The following is an 18,306-nucleotide window of genomic DNA, read 5'->3' on the forward strand; positions in this document are numbered from 1 at the left end:
CTTAGAGATCCAAGAGCCAGTGTACCCAGTGGTCAGAGTGGGACCATCCAGATTACAACTCCTCAGATCCATAAGGGACACACTCAGGGGGCAGACTCAGTGAGCACCAAAGTCCCACTGAAGCAAGTCTTGCCCCAGAAGGGTGTCTCCAGCACAGAAGTTCTCCCACTGTAGACACAGCTGATTCTCACAGCCAATTGGCCTGGAAGTCAATTCCTCCCATTGATACCTACAACAATCAAGGCTTAATTACAACAAGACTGTGCACAAAGCTCACAAAGGGGTGCACCAAGAGTGTCTACCTCGGGTAATTGGGGAGGCTGAGACACTGGGCCCTATAGGACACCTAGCACAGAAAGCCACTCTACCAACACAGGGAAGCATAAAAAATACAGAGACAAAGAAACAGATCACAAATGACAGAAATGGAGGAAAGCAAACTACTGGATATAGAGTTCAAAACCACGGTTATAAGGTTTTTCAAGAATTTTCTAGAAACCGCCGATAAATTTAGTAAGACCCTCAATAAGTCTAGTGAGACCGCCGATAAATTTAGTGAGACCCTCAAGAAATCTAGTGAGACCCTTGAGGATATGAAAAAGGACCAACTAGAAATTAAGCATACACTGACTGAAATAAAGAATATTATACAGAGTTCCAACAGCAGACTAGAGGATCGCAAGAATCAAGTCAACAAGTTGAACTACGAAGAAGCAAAAACACCCAACCGGAAAAAAAAAAAGAAAAAAGAATCCAAAAATATGAAGATAGTGTAAGGAGCCTCTGGGACAGCTTCAAGCGTACCAACATCCGAATTATGGGGGTGCCAGAAAAAGAGAGAGAGCAAGATATTTAAAACCTATTTGAAGAAATAATGACAGAAAACTTCCCCTACCTGGTGAAAGAAATAGACTTACAAGTCCAGGAAGGGCAGAGAACCCCAAACAAAAGGAATCCAAAGAGGACCACACCAAGACACATCATAATTAAAATGCCAAGAGCAAAAGACAAAGAGAGAATCTTAAAAGCAGCAAGTACTCACTACAAGTGAGTACCCATATGACTGTCAGCTGATTTCTCAACAGAAACTACGCAGGCTTGAATTGAGTGGCAAGAAATATTCAAAGTGATGAATAGCAAGTACCTATAACCAAGATTACTTTACCCAGCAAAGCTATCATTCAGAATTGAAGGTCAGATAAAGAGCTTCACAGATAAGAAAAAGCTGAAGGAGTTCATCACCACCAAACCAGTATTATATGAAATGCTGAAAGGTATCCTTTAAGAAGAGGAAGAAGAAGAAAAAGGTAAAAGATACAAATTATGAACAACAAATATGCATCTATCAACAAGTGAATCTAAGAATCAAGTGAATAAATAATCTGATGAACAGAATGAAGTGGTAATTATAATAGAATCAGGGGCATAGAAAGGGAGTGGACTATTCTCGGGGAGGGGGGGAAAGGGGTGCGGAGGATGCAGGAAGAGACTGTACAAAAATCGTACACCTGTGGATAAGAACAGACGGGGGGTGGGGGCGGTAAGGGCAGAGGGTGTGGTGGGAACCAGGTGGGGGGAAGCTATGGGGGGGAAAAAGAGGAACAACTGTAATAATCTGAATAATAAAGATTTCATTAAAAAAATAAATAAATAAAAATTAAATTATGAACAACAACAACAACAAAAAAGGCTAAGGAGTACATCACCACCAAGTCAGCATTATAGGAAATGCTAAAGGGACTGCTGTACTGAAAAGAAGAAACAGAGAGAAATCTAGGCATACAGAATTAACATGGCAATAAAGAAGCACCTATCAATAATTACCTTCAATAGAGTAAATGCTCCAATTAAAAGAAATAGAGTAGCTGAATGGATACAAAAACATGACCCAACTATATGATGTCTATAAGAGGCCCACCTCAGAACAAAAGACTCACACAGGATGAAAGTGAAGGGATGGAAAAACAAATAAAATTTAAAAAAGCTGGAGTAACAATACTCATATCTGGCAAAATATACTTCAAAATGAACTCTATCACAAGAGACAACAAAGGTCACTACATAATACTAAAGGGACCAAACCAACAAGAGGATATAACCTGGTAAACATATGCACCCAATATAGAAACACCTAAATATATTAAAAAAAAACCCAAAACTTTAAGGGCTTTAAGGGAGAGTTTGACAACACCACAGTCATAGTAGGAGACTTAAACAGCCCCACTGCCTTCATTGGATTGATCTTACAGACAAAAAATTAACAAGAAAACAGTGCCTGTTAAGAACACGGGATCAGATGGATTTAATCGATATTTATAGAACATTTCACCCGAACACTGCAGAATATACATTATTCTCAAGTACAAAAGAGTCATTCACAAAGATAGACTATATGTTAGACAAAAAACAAATTAAAGAAGATTGCAGCCCTAACCGGTTTGGTTCAGTATCGGCCTGCAGACTGAAAGGTCCCAGGTTCGATTCCAGTCAAGGGCATGTACCTTGGTTGCGGGCATATCCCCAGTAGGGGGTGTGCAGGAGGCAGCTGATCGATGTTTCTCTCTCATCGATGTTTCTAACTCTCTATCCCTCTCCCTTCCTCTCTGTAAAAAATCAATAAAATATATTTAAAAAACGAATTAAAAAAAGAAAAAGATTGCAATCAGGATAGGAAGATGGAGGCATAGGTAAACGCCTGTACTCACCACCTCCCACAACCACATCAAAATTATAACTCAAATACAGAACAACCATCATCCAGAACCGCTGGAAAGCTGGCTCAATGGAAGTCCTACAACTAGAGAAGTAAAGAAGAAAGAGCACTAAGACCGGTAGGAGGTGTGGAGGTGCAAACGGGCTGGTCCGGCACCCACATGTGCCGCTTTTATTTTTTTATTTTTGTTTAAAGTATTACATACCCCTCCCTGGCCACTCCCACCCCCCAGTGTCCATATCCATTGGTTATGCTAATATGCATGCATACAGGTCCTTTGGTAGATCCGTTACACCCCCTTTCCCCCGTCCCCTGCCTTCCCTCTGAGGTTTGACGGTCCGTTTGGTGTTTCTCTGTCTCTGGATCGATTTTTGTTCATAAGTTTATGTTGTTCATTATATTCCATACATGAGTGAGATCATGTAATATTTATCTTTCTCTGACTGGGTTATTTTGCCTAGCATAATGCTCTTCAGGTTCATCCTTGCTGTTGCAAATGGTAAAAGTTCCTTCTTTTTTATAGCAGCATAGTATTCCATTGTGTAGATATACCACAGTTTTTTAATCTACTCATCTGCTGATGGGCACTTAGGTTGTGTCGCTTTTTTAATTTGGAGGGAGATCGCTTCTGCAGAGGCCACCCAGAGGAGCAAGGGGTCCCAGCCCCACCCAGACTCCCAGCCCAGAGTCCCAGAGTTGAGAAAAGAAGTCCCTATGGACAGCAAGAACTGCAGGCTGTAAAAACTACTGTGGACTGGGGCTCGGTGACACAGAGGCTGCTGGAGACCCAGGTGTTCCTCTTAAAAGACCGGCACCATGAACTGAACTTACAAGGTTCCACTTCCTCCCACTCCCTCTGAGCTCCAGCACGAGAATGAGGTGCAAGGGAACACAGACACATACGAGGAGAAACTGGATTGTCTGGAATCTGGAAAGAACTTGGGCCACTTCCTTCCAGACAAAGGTGCTCGCAGGGATCATTGTTCCTGTGCTAGGACCTCCTTGGTTGAAGGGCTGACTGGCAGCCATTTCTGTTTGCTCCCTGCTCATGATTCCCTAACACCTGGCCTTATCCAATTTACAACCACATCCAAGCTGGGTGCACAGGCTTTTGCATACGAATGGCCTGTCCCTGCTCAGACTAAAATCTCTCAAAACAAGTTGCAGCTGGGTCAGGGAACCCCAAACCTATTAATAAAAGGCCCAAGACCTAGCACCAGGATGAGCCTGGCCTGCTTCATAGTTGGGCCTCATCTGGGCATTTCCAAACCCGATGCAAAGAGGAGGAATCTGCAGATCTCTCTGTAGGTCCTGCTAGGTGGCCCATCAGTGGCTGACTTTGCACCTCCCTGACACCCAAGAGCCAGTATACCCAGTGGTTAGTGTCAGACCATACCAGATTACAACTCTACACATCCACAAGTGACACACTCAAGGGACAGATTCAGTGAGCACCAAAGCCCCACTAAAGCAAGTCCTGCTCCATAGGGGTGTCTCCTTCACAGCAGCTCTCCCACTGTAGTTGCAGCTGGTCCTTACAGCCAATTGGCCTGGAAGTCAATTCCTCCCAGTGACGCCAACAGGAATCAAGTCTCAACTAAAACAAAACTGTCCTCACAGCCCACAAAGGGGTGAACCTAGAGCTCCCAGCTAAGGTGACTGGGGAGGCTGAGCAACTGGATGTTATAGGATACCTACTACATAAGGCCACTCTACCAACTCAAGGAGACATAGTAGCTCTACCCAACACATAGATACAAACACAGGGAAGCAACCAAAATGCGGAGACGAAGAAACATGTCACAAAGGAAAGAAATGGAAGAAAGCAAACTACTGCATATAGGATTCAAATCGACAGTTATAAAGTTACTCAAAAATCTTCCAGAAACCTCCAATGGACTTAGTAAGACTTTCAAGTATCTTAGAGAGAATGCCAAAAAAAAAAAAAAAAAAAAGGAAAAGGACCATTTGGAAATTAAGCATACACTGACTGAAATAAAGAATAATAGACAGGGATTCAATAGCAGAGAAGAGGATTCCGAGAATCAAATTAATGATCTGAAATATGAGTAAGCAAAAAACGCCCAACTAGAAGAGAAAAAAGAAATAAGAATACAAAAATATAAAGCTAGTGTAAGAAGCCTCTGGGACAACTTCAAGCATACCAATATTTGCATTATGAGGGTGCCAGAAGGAACAGAGAGAGCAAGATATTGAAAACCTATTTGAAGAAATAATGACAGAAAACTTCCCCTACCTGGTTGCCAAATGAAGGAGGGTCGACAACACAATAAATACATTATACAAAAATATGAATTTGGAAAGCATTGGGGGGCCAGGTGGAACCTCTTCTGTAAATACGAACATGGAGTCCTGACCTACTCCACTTTTATTTGCTTTGAATACACATTTACCCTTTAGCCATGCATACAGGCAGATCAAAGGTAAAGTTTGGTAAACATTGTAAAGATTATCAGGTCAGGAAATTGCCTCGAGTCATCGCATTCACAGCTTCTGCTGAAATTCAGTCCTGCAGAATATCAAATTCCATGGGCTTACCAATGTATTTTTGATGCTAACTGCTGTTTGCTTTAGCCTCTGGTACCTCATGTAAGAAATGGACCAGTGGTTCTCAACCTGTGGGTCACGACCCCTTTGGGGGTCGAACGACCCTTTCACAGGGGTCGCCTAAGACCATTGGAAAACACATATTTTCGATGGTCTTAGGAACCGAGACACCGCTCTTCTATCCGTCTCCGGGAGGTCCACCCACATGCAGATACGCCCACATACGAGTACTCGGCATGATACCGTATGATACACCACAACATCATCGCGCCAACCCCATCACATACACCCCGTACAAACACAGGTGTATGTGACAGGGTTGGTGCCATAATGTACTTATGCGGACCAGTCACACATGTGTAGAGAGCAGCTACTGTGTAGAAAGCAGCAGCTGTGTTGAAAGCAGCTACTCTGTTAAAAGCAGCTACTATGTTGAAAGCAGCAGTATTGGAGGTAAACCGACACTTCATGAATTATAATTACTGGGTAAATGTAAAATCATGTACTGTAAAATCATCAACTACTGCAAAAAAAAATATCTGTATCATGGGAACTTAATCATATTCAGCTGTGGTTGATGTGAATACTGCCCCCTTGTGATAGTAACAGGTATGTAAAAAAAACAACACAGAGAATGGTAAATCATAGGAAACAATGAACTGTATTGACTGAACTATGCCATGTATCATCGTTTGTATTATTAAAGCCATTGTTATATATTATTTTCATTAGCAAACGATCCCATGACAATGGACCGTGTAGAGAAGAACATTAAGAAAAGAAAATATAGTGAGGATTTTTTACAGGGTGGTTTTTACCTCAATAATTACAGCAGGAATTGAGAAACCGCAATGCGTTATTTGTTGTGAAGTTCTATAAGCTGACAAACTAAAATGCCATTTTGATAGCAAGCATTCGAGCTTTGCTGGCAAGGATACCAACTATTTTAGAAGCAAAGCTGACGGATGCAAGAAAGCCAGACTTGACACTGGTGGCAAGTACCATGAATAAAACGTAGCAGCCGTTGAAGCTTCATATTTGGTGGCACTCAGAATTGCCAGAGCTATGAAACCTCACACCATTGCTGAGGATTTACTGTTGCCAGCAGCCAAAGATATTGTTTGAGTTATGATTGGAAACGAATTTGTTACGAAATTGAGTGCAATTTCCTTATCTAACGACACTGTCCGCAGAAGAATAGATGACATGTCTGCTGATATTCTTGATCAGGTAATCCAGGAAATTAAATCTGCTACACTTCCAATATTTAGTATCCAGCTTGATGAATCTACAGATGGTGCAAACTGTTCACAGTTTCTGGTTTACGTGAGGTATATTAATGATGGCGACTTTAAAGATGAGTTTCTTTTTTGAAAACCTCTTGACGTTTCTACTACTGCATGTGATGTAATTGACACAGTTGGTTCATTTCTGAAAGAGCATAAGATCTCTTGGGAAAAGGTTTGTGGTGTTTGCACAGATGGTGCTCCAGCTATGCTAGGATGTCGATCTGGATTTCAATGTTTGGTACTGAATGAGTCACCAAAAGTCATCGGAACTCACTGTATGATTCATTGGCAAATATTAGCAACGAAGACGCTGCCACAAGAGTTACAAGAAGTAATGAAAAGCATCATAAGTTGTGTCAATTTTGTAAAGGCGAGCACTTTAAACAGTCGACTGTTTTCGTAACTGTGCAATGAGTTGGATGCGCCGAACAATGCTCTGCTATTTCACACTGAAGTGAGATGGTTGTTGAGAGGAAAAATTTTAAAACGTGTTTTTGAGCTTCGTGATGAACTCAAAACGTTTTTTAATCAGAAAGCAAGACCGCAGTTCGAAGTACTTTTCGGCGATAAAGGTGAACTGCAGAAAATAGCTTACTTGGTTGACATCTTTGCCATCTTGAATGAGTTAAATTATCACTGCAGGGACCAAATGCAACATGCCTCGATTTGTCTGAAAAGATCCAATCATTCCAAATGAAACTTCAGCTTTGGGAAAAAAAATTGGATGAAAATAAAATTTACATGTTGCCTACCTTATCTGCTTTCTTTGAGGAACATGACATTGAACCAGACAAAAGGATTATGATGATAATTTCTGTGAAAGAACACTTGCACATGCTTGCAGACGAAATTTCATCATACTTTCCAAATCTACCTGACACCCCATTTGCACTTTCCAGAAGCCCATTCACAGTCCAAGTTGAAGATGTTCCTGAGACAGCACAAGAGGAGTTCATTGAATTTATTAACAACGATGCAGCGAGAACTGATTTCTCTACAATGCCAGTTACAAAATTCTGGATCAAGTGTTTGTAGTCATATCCTGTTCTCTCTGAGACTGTGTTGTGCCTTCTTCTTCCATTTCCAACAACATATCTTTGTGAAACAGGGTTTTCAAGCTTGTTGGTTACTAGTCTAAATACAGAAGTAGACTTGTTGTGGAAGATGATCTTCACTGTGCTCTTGCAAAGACTGCCCTGAGAATTTCTGATCTGCTGAGAAAGAAGCAACCTCAACCTTCACACTGATATTGGCTTTTTACGCATACTGTCACAAAATGTAGCAATGTAGCTTACTGTTGTTATATTAAGGCTGTTACCCATGCTACACCATGCTTCAAGACAAAATTTCACTTATTTGTAATTAGAAATAAATATTTCACAATATATAATTACATATTTGTTTGTGATTAATCACTATGCTTTAATTACATTCAATTTGTAACAATGAAAATACATCCTGCATATCAGATATTTACATTACGATTCATAACAGTAGCAAAATTACAGTTATGAAGTAGCAACGAAAATAACTCTATGGTTGTGGGTCACCACAACATGAGGAACTGTATTAAAGGGTCGTGGCATTAGGAAGCTTGAGAACCACTGAAATAGACTTACAAATCCAGGAAACACAGAGAATCCCAAACAAAAGGAATCCAAAGAGGACCACACCAAGAAACATCATAATTACAATGCCAAGGGCTAAAGACAAAGAAAGAATATTAAAAGCAACAAGAGAAAAGCAGTTAGTTACCTACAAGGGAGTACCCATAGGACTGTCGGCTGATTTCTCAACAGAAACTAAGCAGGCCAGAAGGGAGTGGCAAAAATATTCAAAGTGATGAATAGCAAGGACCTAAAGCAAGGTTACTCTACCCAGCAAAGCTATCATTTAGAATTGAAGGTAAGGTAAAGAGCTTCACAGACAAGAAAAAGCTAAAGGAGTTATCACCACCAAACCAGTATTATATGAAATGTTGAAGGTTATTCCTTAAGAAAAGGAAGAAGAGGAAAAAGAAAAAGGCAAAGAATATGAACAACTAGATGGCAAAAAAATACATACCTATCAATAATTGAATCTAAAAATAAACGAATATGGAATAAATAAACAACATAAACTGATGTACAAAAATAGATTCAGAGACATAGAAGCATCGAACAGATATCAAACCTCAGAGGGGAGGCAGGGAAAGAGAAGGGGGGAAGAGATCAACCAAAGGACTTATATGCATGCATATAAACATAACTAATGGATAGAGACATTAGGGGGGTAAGTGCATGTGCTGGGGAGTGGAGTGGATGGGGAGAGACGAATGGGTGGAAAAGGAGACATATATAATACTTTAAACAAGAAAGAATTTACATTTTTTAAAAAAGAAGAATATTGCTGGAACCGGTTTGGCTCAGTGGATAGAGCGTCGGCCTGCTGACTGAAAGGTCCCAGGTTCGATTCTGGTCAAGGGCATGTATGTACCTGGGTTGCGGGCACATCTCCAGTAGGAGATGTGCAGGAGGCGGCTGATCGATGTTTCTCTCTCATCGATGTTTCTAACTATCTCTCTCCCTTCCTCTCTGTAAAAAATCAATAAAAATATATTTAAATAAATAAATAAATAAATAAATAAATAAATAAAAAAGAAGAATATTGCAATCATATCAAGCATCTTCTTAGATCACAATGGAATGAAATTAAAATCAACTACAGTAAAAACATCCCAAAACATTCTAACCCAAGGAGGCTAAATAGCGTATTATTAAACAATGAATGGGTTACCAATGAGATCAAAAAAGAAATAAAAAACTTTCTGGAAACAAATGAAAATGAAGATATAACAACCCAAATTTATAGCACTTCTGCGAGGAAGTTCATAGGACTGGTATTGGCACAAAAACAGGCATATCGATAAATTGAACAGAACAGAGACCCTAGAAATTGAACCAAGCAATTACGCTCTATTAAAATTTGACAAAGTAGGCAAGAAAATACAATGGAGTCAAGACAGTCTCTTCAATAAATGGCATTGGAAAATTGGACAGATACAAGTGGAAAACTAAAACTAGACCACCAACTTACAGCATACACAAGAATAAATTCAAAATGGATAAAAGATTTACATGTAAGTCGTGAAACCATAAATATCCTAGAAGAAACCACAGGCAGCAAAATCTCAGACATCTCTTGGAGCAATATGTTTACAGATAAGGGAAACTAAGGAGAAAATAAACAAATGGGACTACATCAAAATAAACAGCTTCTGCACAGCAAAAGAAACCATCAACAAAATGAAAAGGGAGCCCACAGCAAAAGAAACCATCAACAAAATGAATATGGGAGAACATATTTGGCAATGTCACAACTGATAAAGGGTTAATATCCAAAATATATAAGGAACTCATACAATTTAACAAACGAAAGATAATCCAATTAAAAATGGGCAAAGGACCTAAATAGACACTTCTCCAAAGTGGACACACAGAAGACCAAGAAACATATAACAAAATGCTCAAAGTCACTGATCATCAGAGAGATGCAAATTAAAATGACAACAAGGTGTCACCTCACAACTGTCAGAAAGGCTATCATCAACAAATCAACAAATGACAAGTGCTGGCAACAAAGTGGAGAAAAGGGAACCCTAGTACACTGCTGGTGGGAATGCAGAATTGTGTAGCCATTATAGAAAACAGTATGGAGTTTCCTCAAAAATTAAATATGGAACTACCATTTGACCCAGTGATCCCACTTCTGGAAATATATCCTAAGAAACCTAAAACACCAATCAGAAGGAATATATGCACCCCTCTGTTCATAGCAGCACAATTTATAATAGCTAAGATCTTGAAACAGCCCAAGTACCCATCAGTAGATGCTTGGATAAAAAACCTGTGGTACCTTTATACCATAGAATACTGTGCAACAGTAAAAAAGAAGAATCTCTTACCCTTTGAGACAGCATGGAGGGACCTGAAGAGTATTGTACTTAGTGAAATAAGCCAGTCAGAGAAAGGTAAGTATCACATAACTCACTCATATGTGGAGTCTAATCAACAAAATAAACTGATGAACTGAGTGGATCCAGAGACATGGAAGCATGGAACAGATTGTAGAATCTCAGAAGGAAGGTAGGGGAGGGTGGGTAGGTGGGAAGTAATCAACCAAAGAACTTATATGCATATATGCATAACTCATGTACACAGACAATAGGGTGGTGAAGGTCTGGGGCGGGAGGCGGGGGCATGCTAGAAGGGGTGAACGAGGGAAAAATGGGACATATGTAACACTTTCAATAATGATTTAAAAAAAAAAAAGTAGAGCTCATACCCAGCCACCTTGCTGGATGATGTACTCTGCTGCATAGTCTTCCAGATATGTCACACCAAACTGCAGCAATGTACTCAAAGGCTCTTGACCACGCCTTGTCAACTCCAAAAGCATTTGTTGTAGCAAAACCAGCGGCACCAAAATCTTCAATGTAAAGATGAGAGAATAAAAACACAAAGTTAAATACTTACAATTTATTTTATTAGTTCAAGTACTAGAAAATCAAACTCAGATGCATCATTATGAAATTTCATTCTTATTACAATAAGGGAAATAAATCATTGATCCCTACTAGAATTTTTGTGAATAATGCATATAGGTTTCATACCTTACAGCAGGGATTTTCAACAGTATGCACAGTGGTATAAAGCAGAATTTTTAAAACATGAAATATCTGACTATTTAGTCAGAGGCACTCACCTATTTTCCCTTAGATTGTCAAGTGAAAAAATGACAATAGCCAACACAACAATATTCGTCTGGGGTGAATGAATCAAAATTATACCAATTTTTTTTGTCAGATCAGCAAAAATATGTATTATTGGTGTGCCACAGAATTTTAGTAATTAATTTATGTGGGCATGAGATTAAAAAGGTTGAAAATTACTGACTTGGGGTTTTAGAAGTAATTATATGAAAATAAGTGGGCGTGTGTGTGTGTGTGTGTGTGTGGCAACATATAGACAGAAAAATCATTGAAGCATCTACACTAATAAAAGAGAAAAATGGTAATTGGCGTATGGCGATACCGTTTTCATTGGCTAATCAAGGTTATAGGCAAATTAACTGCCAACTAAGATTGGCAGTTAACTGCCAACAAGATGGCGGCTAATTTGCATATGTAGGCACAATGCAGGGAGGCGAAAGGGAAAGCAGGAAGAAGCCCCCTGCCACTGACAGTGATCTGAAACCCAGGGGGGAGCTAAGAGCTGGGGGGCAGGGCAAAGGCGGCCCTGGGGCCGCCTTTGCCCTGCCCCCAAGCCATGATCGGAGAATCAGGCACCTTTGCTGCCCTGGCCAGTGATAGCAGGAAGTAGGGGTGGAGCCAGCGATGGGAGCTGGGCACGGTCGAAGCTGGCAGTCCCAGGAGCTAGGGGTCCCTTGCCTGGGCCTAACGCGAAGCCCATGATCGCGGCGCCCCCCGCTGCCACTGCAGGTCCCCGCTGCCTGGGCCGGATGCCTAGGCCAGAGGTGTCAGGCCTGGGCAGGGGCAGAGCCTGCAACCGCGGGGAGCTGGGGGTCCCCTGCCCAGGCCTGACACCTCTGCCGGAGGCCTCAGGCCTGGTCAAGGGGCCGATCCGGTGATTGGTGATCGGAGGGTGATGAGGGTCAACTCCTCTGGCTGAGGCATCAGGCCTGGGCGGGGGGTGGAGCCGGGGATTGGGGGGATATGATGGTCCCCTTGCCCAGGCCTGAAGCCTGGGTCAGAGGCATCAGGCTTGGGCGGGGGGTGGAGCAAGCGATCAGAGGGAGATGGGGGTCCCCTGCCCAGGCATGATTCCTGGGCCAGAGGCCTCAGGCCTGGGCGGGGGCCAGAGCCAGTGATCGGGGGGAGATGGGGGTCCCCTGTCCAAGCCTGACACCTCTGGCGGAGGTGTCAGGCCTGGGCAAGGGGCCGATCAGGCGATCGGAGGGTGATGGGGGTCAACGCCTGAGGGCTCCCAGTATGTGAGAGGAGGCAGGCTGGGCTGAGGGACACTCTCCCCCCCCCACCCAGTGTAGGAATTTCGTGCACCGGGCCCCTAGTTATTTATAAATAGCAAAAGCCTTGGGACTGGTTAAATATATTAGATTGTTTACTGTCCAATCACCAAGATTTACTTTCAGAGAAATAAGCAAGATACAGGAGATTGTGTAAAATAATAGTACCTTCATTTTGAAAATGAATCAGAGAGCTTGAGAAACAGAGAAGGACAGATGGAAGACAGATTTAGTGATCTTAAAGATAGAAATCTAGAAATTACTCAGGTGAAAGGAGAGAACTGATAGGTTTAAGAAAATGAAATAACTCGCTGAGAACTCCTGACTCCATTAGAAAGAGCAATGTAACAATAATGCTTATGAGAAGGAGAATGAAAAAGAGAGCCAAAATCAAGCAAATAATCGATGAGAACTTCCCAAACTGGAAAAAGCTGGAACCTCAAATCTGAGAAGCTAACAGAATACCTAATTATCTCAATCCAAAAAAAGCCTTCTCCAAGGCACAGGATATTAAAGATGTCAAAAATTAATGATAAAGAAAGAATCCTCAAGGCAGCCAGGATAAAGAAGATAGTAACCTATAAAGAAAAACCCATCTGCCCGGCCAGTGTGGCTCAGCGGTTGAGCATCAGTTCAGGAACCAAGAGGTCCCTGGTTTGAATCCTGGTCAGGGCACATGGACAGATTGTGGGCTTGATCCCCAGTGGGGGGGGGGGGCGTGCATAAGGCAGCCGATTGATGATGCCCATTATGTTTCTCTCTCTTTTTCCCTGTCCCTCTCCCTGTCCCTCTCCCTCTCTCTAAAAAACAAAAACATACTTTAAACAAAGAGAACCCCATTAGATTATCATCAGATTTTTCAGCAGAAACCCTACAAGCAATGAAAGAGGGGAATCAAATATTCAAATTATTGAAAGAGATAAATCATCAGCCAAGGATAATATATCCAGAAAATTTAACCTTTAGATGTTAAGGAGAAATAAAGGCTTTTCCAGACATACAGAAGCTGAGGAAATTTATCCACACAAGACCTGTATTACAAGAAATGTTGAAAGGAGCTCTTCTACCTAAAACAAAAACAAAAAAGAACACAAAACTGTAAGATAAACAAATGGACAGAAGCAGGAATTTGCAACTCTATTTCAGAAGAGGATACAAAATTCTTAATTATAACATACAGGTTAAGGGAGGAAAGTATTTAAAAAGAACTGGTGGGCCTGCTGGTGTGGCTCAGTGGTTTGTGGAGTGTCAACCCATTAACCAGGAGGTCATGGTTTGATTCCTGGTTACAGCATATGCCCAGGTTGTAGTTTTGATCCCCAGTAGGGGGTGTGCAGGAGTCAGCCAATCAATGAGTCTCATCATTGATGTTTCTATCCCCCCGCTCCCTTCCTCTCCTGAAATCAATAAAAACATATTTTTAAAGAATGTTTTGGGTTTTTTAAAAATATATTTTATTGATTTTTTTTTTTTTACAGAGAGGAAGGGAGAGAGATAGAGAGTTAGAAACATCGATGAGAGAAAAACATCGATCAGCTGCCTCCTGCACGTCTCCTACTGGGGATGTGTCCACAACCAAGGTACATGCCCTTGACTGGAATCGAACCTGGGACCTTTCAGTCCACAGGTCGACGCTCTATCCACTGAGCCAAACCGGTTTCAGCTAAAGAATGTTTTAATTGGTGGGGTAGGTAAACGTTGTACTTGCCTCCTTCCATGACCACATCCAAAAAAAACCAACTAGATTATAATAAACAACCATCCCTGAGAAGCATCTGAAAAATAGATAAAAAGAACTCCTATAACTAAGGATATAAAGAAGAACCCACATCAATACAGGTGGGAGGGGAGAACACATGAAATGGATTGGTTCCATACTCATTTGTGGCAGTCAAGAATTGGGAAGACTGTTCCCCTGGCTGGCAGCACCGAAGCTGCACAATGCCCAGAGTTACTGTAAAAGACGTGAACCAGCAGGAGTTCGTTAAGAGCTCTGGCAGCCTTCCTCAAAAAGTCCGGGAAGCTGAAAGTCCCTGAATGGGTGGACACTGTCAAACTGGCCAAGCATAAAGACCTTGCTCCGTACAACGACAATTGGTTCTATACACGAGCTGCTTCCATAGCGCAGCACCTGTACCTTCGGGAAGGAGCTGGGTTGGCTCCATGACCAAGATCTATGGAGGATGACAGAGAAATGGTGTCATGCCCAGCCACTTTAGCAGAGGCTCTAAGTGTGTGGCCCGCAGGGTCCTCCAAGTCCTGGAGGGGCTGAAAATGGTGAAAAGGGATCAGGACGGGGGCCGCAAATTGACACCTTAGAGAAAGAGATCTGAACAGAATCGCAGGGCATGTGGCAGCTGCCAATAAGAAGTATTAATTGCTGGGTTAATAAATTGCCTCATTTGTAAAAAAAAAAAAAAAATGGGAAGGATATCTTGGCATCCTCACATACCTGGCTGTAAAAACCAACACAGATTGTGGCCGAAGAAGGAGGACTGCTGGAGATTCAGGCATTACTCTAAAAGATTCTACACATACACTCACTTGTTCACAAATTCTTGCACTAAGCTCCAGAGAAAGGACGGGAGCTCAAATCTCCAAGGACATATGGGGATGAACTAAATTGTCTGACTTCTGCGTGAGGCCTGGAAGGAGAGAAGTGCTGGCAAGGGCCATTGTTTCATTGTTGAGCTCTCCTCCCACCCAGTGGGCAGCCAGGCACCATTGTTCCTTTGTTGAACCTTCTTCCCCCTATACAGCCGGTGCAATCCAGTGCCAAATCTGACACTCCATGAAACTGTCTAACACCACTCCTCCATCCTGCTGACTCCTTGAGACCCCCTCTCCACCCAACTCACACACAAGGCTGAATCTCTTTCAATAGCTGTTCTTCACAAGGAGCCTGCCTCAACCCATGCTACATGTGGACTTTCCAAAAATCTCTCAAAAGTCCACAATCCTCAAAAAAATAGAGGATGGCCTCAGCATGCCCTGTACCTCTTGCTAAGTGGCCCCAAGCCCAACACTAGTGGCAGCTGGCCTAGGTTTTCAGTATAGCCTCTCCCAGGTGCCTCCAAGGCCAGCACAGGCAGCTATCAACTGCAGCTCACTTTGTAGCTCCTATCAGGTGGCCTGGAGCCAGGCACAGGCAGTAGCTCAGATGGTCCTCCACCAGAGCCCCACCCAGGAGGCCCCAGAGCCAATACACCCACTGGCTGGATTCAGACCACACCAGAGCACCACCCAATTAGCTCCACAAATGGCACACCCAAAGGGTGGAATCAACAGGCATCAGAGCCCTGCTAAAGCTAATCTCCCTCTGTAAGGTCAGCACCTGGATAAGAGCCCATCCTCTGTAGTCATGGACAGTCCTCAAAGGAGTCTCTAATACTGGGCCCCACAGGATACCTACTATGTAATAATAAGACTGAAAGATGTAGCAGATCTATCTTATATAAAGAAACAAACACAGGAAAGCAAGTAAAAAGAGGAAACAAAGAAACATGTTTCTCTCTCTCTCTGCCTCTCCCCCTCCCTTCCATTCTCTAAAAATGAATGGGAAAATATCCTTGGGTGAAGATTGACAACAACAACAAAAACAAAAACAATCTCATAGACATAGAGAACAAACTAAGGTTGCCAGATAGGAGTGGGGTTAGGAAGCTGGGTAAAAAGGGGGAAGGGATCAAGTACAAACTGACAGTTACAAATTTTCATAAAGATGGAAAGTACAGAATAGAGAAAATAGTCAGTAGTATTATAATACCTATGTATGATTCAGGTAGCTACTACTAGAGTTATCAGGGGGATCACTTCATAAGTTACATAAATGTCTAACCCTCTGTGCTCTCCACCTGTAACTATAAAATATTAAATGTCAACTGCAATTTAAAAATTAAAAATATATATTTCAAAAGACAGTAACTTCTGAAATTTGGAAATGAACATAAAAAAGGTATGTGACAAAAACAAATGGGAGTGGAAAAGGTAATGAACATACACTGGTGAATAAAGATAAGACACAATTAGAAGAAACAAGACTATTGTATGCATGAATCTCCTTTTACATAAATCCAATGGTCACCACAAAATAAAAATCCAGAATTGAGGCATGTAGCACAAAGAATAAGGAAATGGAGAAAAAATCATAGGAACAACCAAACTAAAAGAGCAGGGGGGAAAAAAGGAAAAATAAACAGTGGAAACACAGAGCAACCTGAAAACTAAAGGTAAAATAGATGTAAATCCTAAATATAAATGGACTGAATTAACCAATCAAAAGGCAAAGATTAGCAGGATGGGTTACAAAATATCACCCAGCTATATGTTGCCTTCAGGAGACTCACCTCAGCTATAAAAACAAACAGACTCAAAGCAAAGGAGTGGAAGACAATACTCTAAACAAACGGAATCCAGAGAAAAGTTGGTATAGCCATACTTATATCAGAAAAAACAGATTTCAAGAGACAAAAATGTACATAAAGGGGCCAATTCATCAAGAATACATAGCACTTAATAAATGCCCCCAACTTGTGAGCACCAAAATATATATGTAATTACTAATAGACCTAAAGGGAGAAGCTAAAACAACAACAACAACAACAACAACAACAACAACAACAACAACACAATTATATTAGGGGACCTGAATACCCCACTGACAGCAATCCTGTATAATAAAGATGTAATATGCAAATGGTCATTATGCCGTGAAACATAACAACCGACCACGTAACAACTGGATCACGGATCAGCAGGAGGGTGGGGCAGCGAGCTACAAGCGGGTGGCAGAGAGTTACAGGCAGGAGGGTGGCAACGAGCTATGAGAGGGGGCGGGGTGGGGGGGGGGAGGGAGGACAGGGGGAGCCACAGGAGGGCGGGGCAGCAGGTGGAGAGCTACTGAAGGGAGGCAGCGAGCTACTGGCGAGCTACTGGCGCACAGATTCATGCGAAGGGCTACTAGTGAATAAATAATTGACATAGAAAATCAGTAAGAAAATATTGGACTTAATGACACATTAGACCAGTGGTTCTCAACCTTTCTAATGCCTCGAACCTTTAATATAGTTCCTCATGTTGTAGTGACCCCCAATTTCATTGTTACAAATTGAACATAATTAATGCATAGTGATTAATCACAAAAACAGTATGTAATTATATATGTGTTTTCTAATGGTCTTAGGTGACCCCTGTGAAAGGGTCGTTCGACCCCCAAAGGGGTCGCAACCCACAGGTTGAGAACCGCTGCATTAGACCAAATAGACATAGTTGATATTTATAGAGCTTTCCATCCCAAGATAACAGAATATATATTCTTCTCAAGTGCACTTGGAACCAAAACTAGTCTCAAAACATTTAAGACTAAAATAATACCAAGCATATTCTTCAAGCACAACAATAATAAATTGCAAGTTAACTACAAGAAAAAAACCTGTAAAAACCACAAATATGTGGAGATTAAACAATATGCTACTGAATAACTATTGGGACAATTAAATACTACTCAGCCATACAAAAGGATGAAATGCTGCTGTTTGCAACAACATGTGTGAAAGAGTATCATGTTAAGCGAAATAATTCAGATGGAAAAGAACAAGAATCATATAATTTCACTCATATCCTAATATATAAAAACCCAGGGTCTGTAACATACAAAACGACCGAAGACTCGACCAACCAGAAGTCAGTGCTGGGTTGCGGTAACCTAGCACT

At 41.6% G+C, this 18,306-nt stretch overlaps 1 protein-coding gene, 1 long non-coding RNA gene and 1 pseudogene across 6 annotated transcripts in view; 1 reads left to right on the forward strand and 2 right to left on the reverse strand.

The window, feature by feature from the left end:
- Positions 1-18,306, reverse strand: part of BCL2L13 (BCL2 like 13) — a 224,849-nt gene that overhangs the window by 91,136 nt on the left and 115,407 nt on the right. For all 4 annotated transcript variants that reach the window (XM_081083523.1, XM_081083524.1, XM_081083521.1 and 1 more), the window contains one exon: positions 10,894-11,037. In XM_081083523.1, coding sequence (XP_080939649.1) covers positions 10,894-11,037 — 144 coding nt within the window. The remainder of the gene's footprint in view (positions 1-10,893; positions 11,038-18,306) is intronic.
- On the reverse strand, positions 5,924-8,325 carry LOC308513459. Its single transcript, XR_013995543.1, has 2 exons — positions 7,323-8,325; positions 5,924-7,240 (listed from the first exon to the last, which is right to left on the reverse strand). It is a non-coding gene; the product is annotated as an uncharacterized lncRNA (long non-coding RNA).
- Positions 14,512-14,971, forward strand: LOC308512010 (small ribosomal subunit protein eS19-like; annotated as a pseudogene). The gene has a single exon. The product of its transcript is annotated as a small ribosomal subunit protein eS19-like (transcript).

The sequence above is a fragment of the Myotis nattereri genome (genome assembly GCF_964212035.1).
Source record: "Myotis nattereri genome assembly, chromosome: 2".
In the NCBI taxonomy this organism is placed as follows: Eukaryota; Metazoa; Chordata; class Mammalia; order Chiroptera; family Vespertilionidae; genus Myotis; species Myotis nattereri.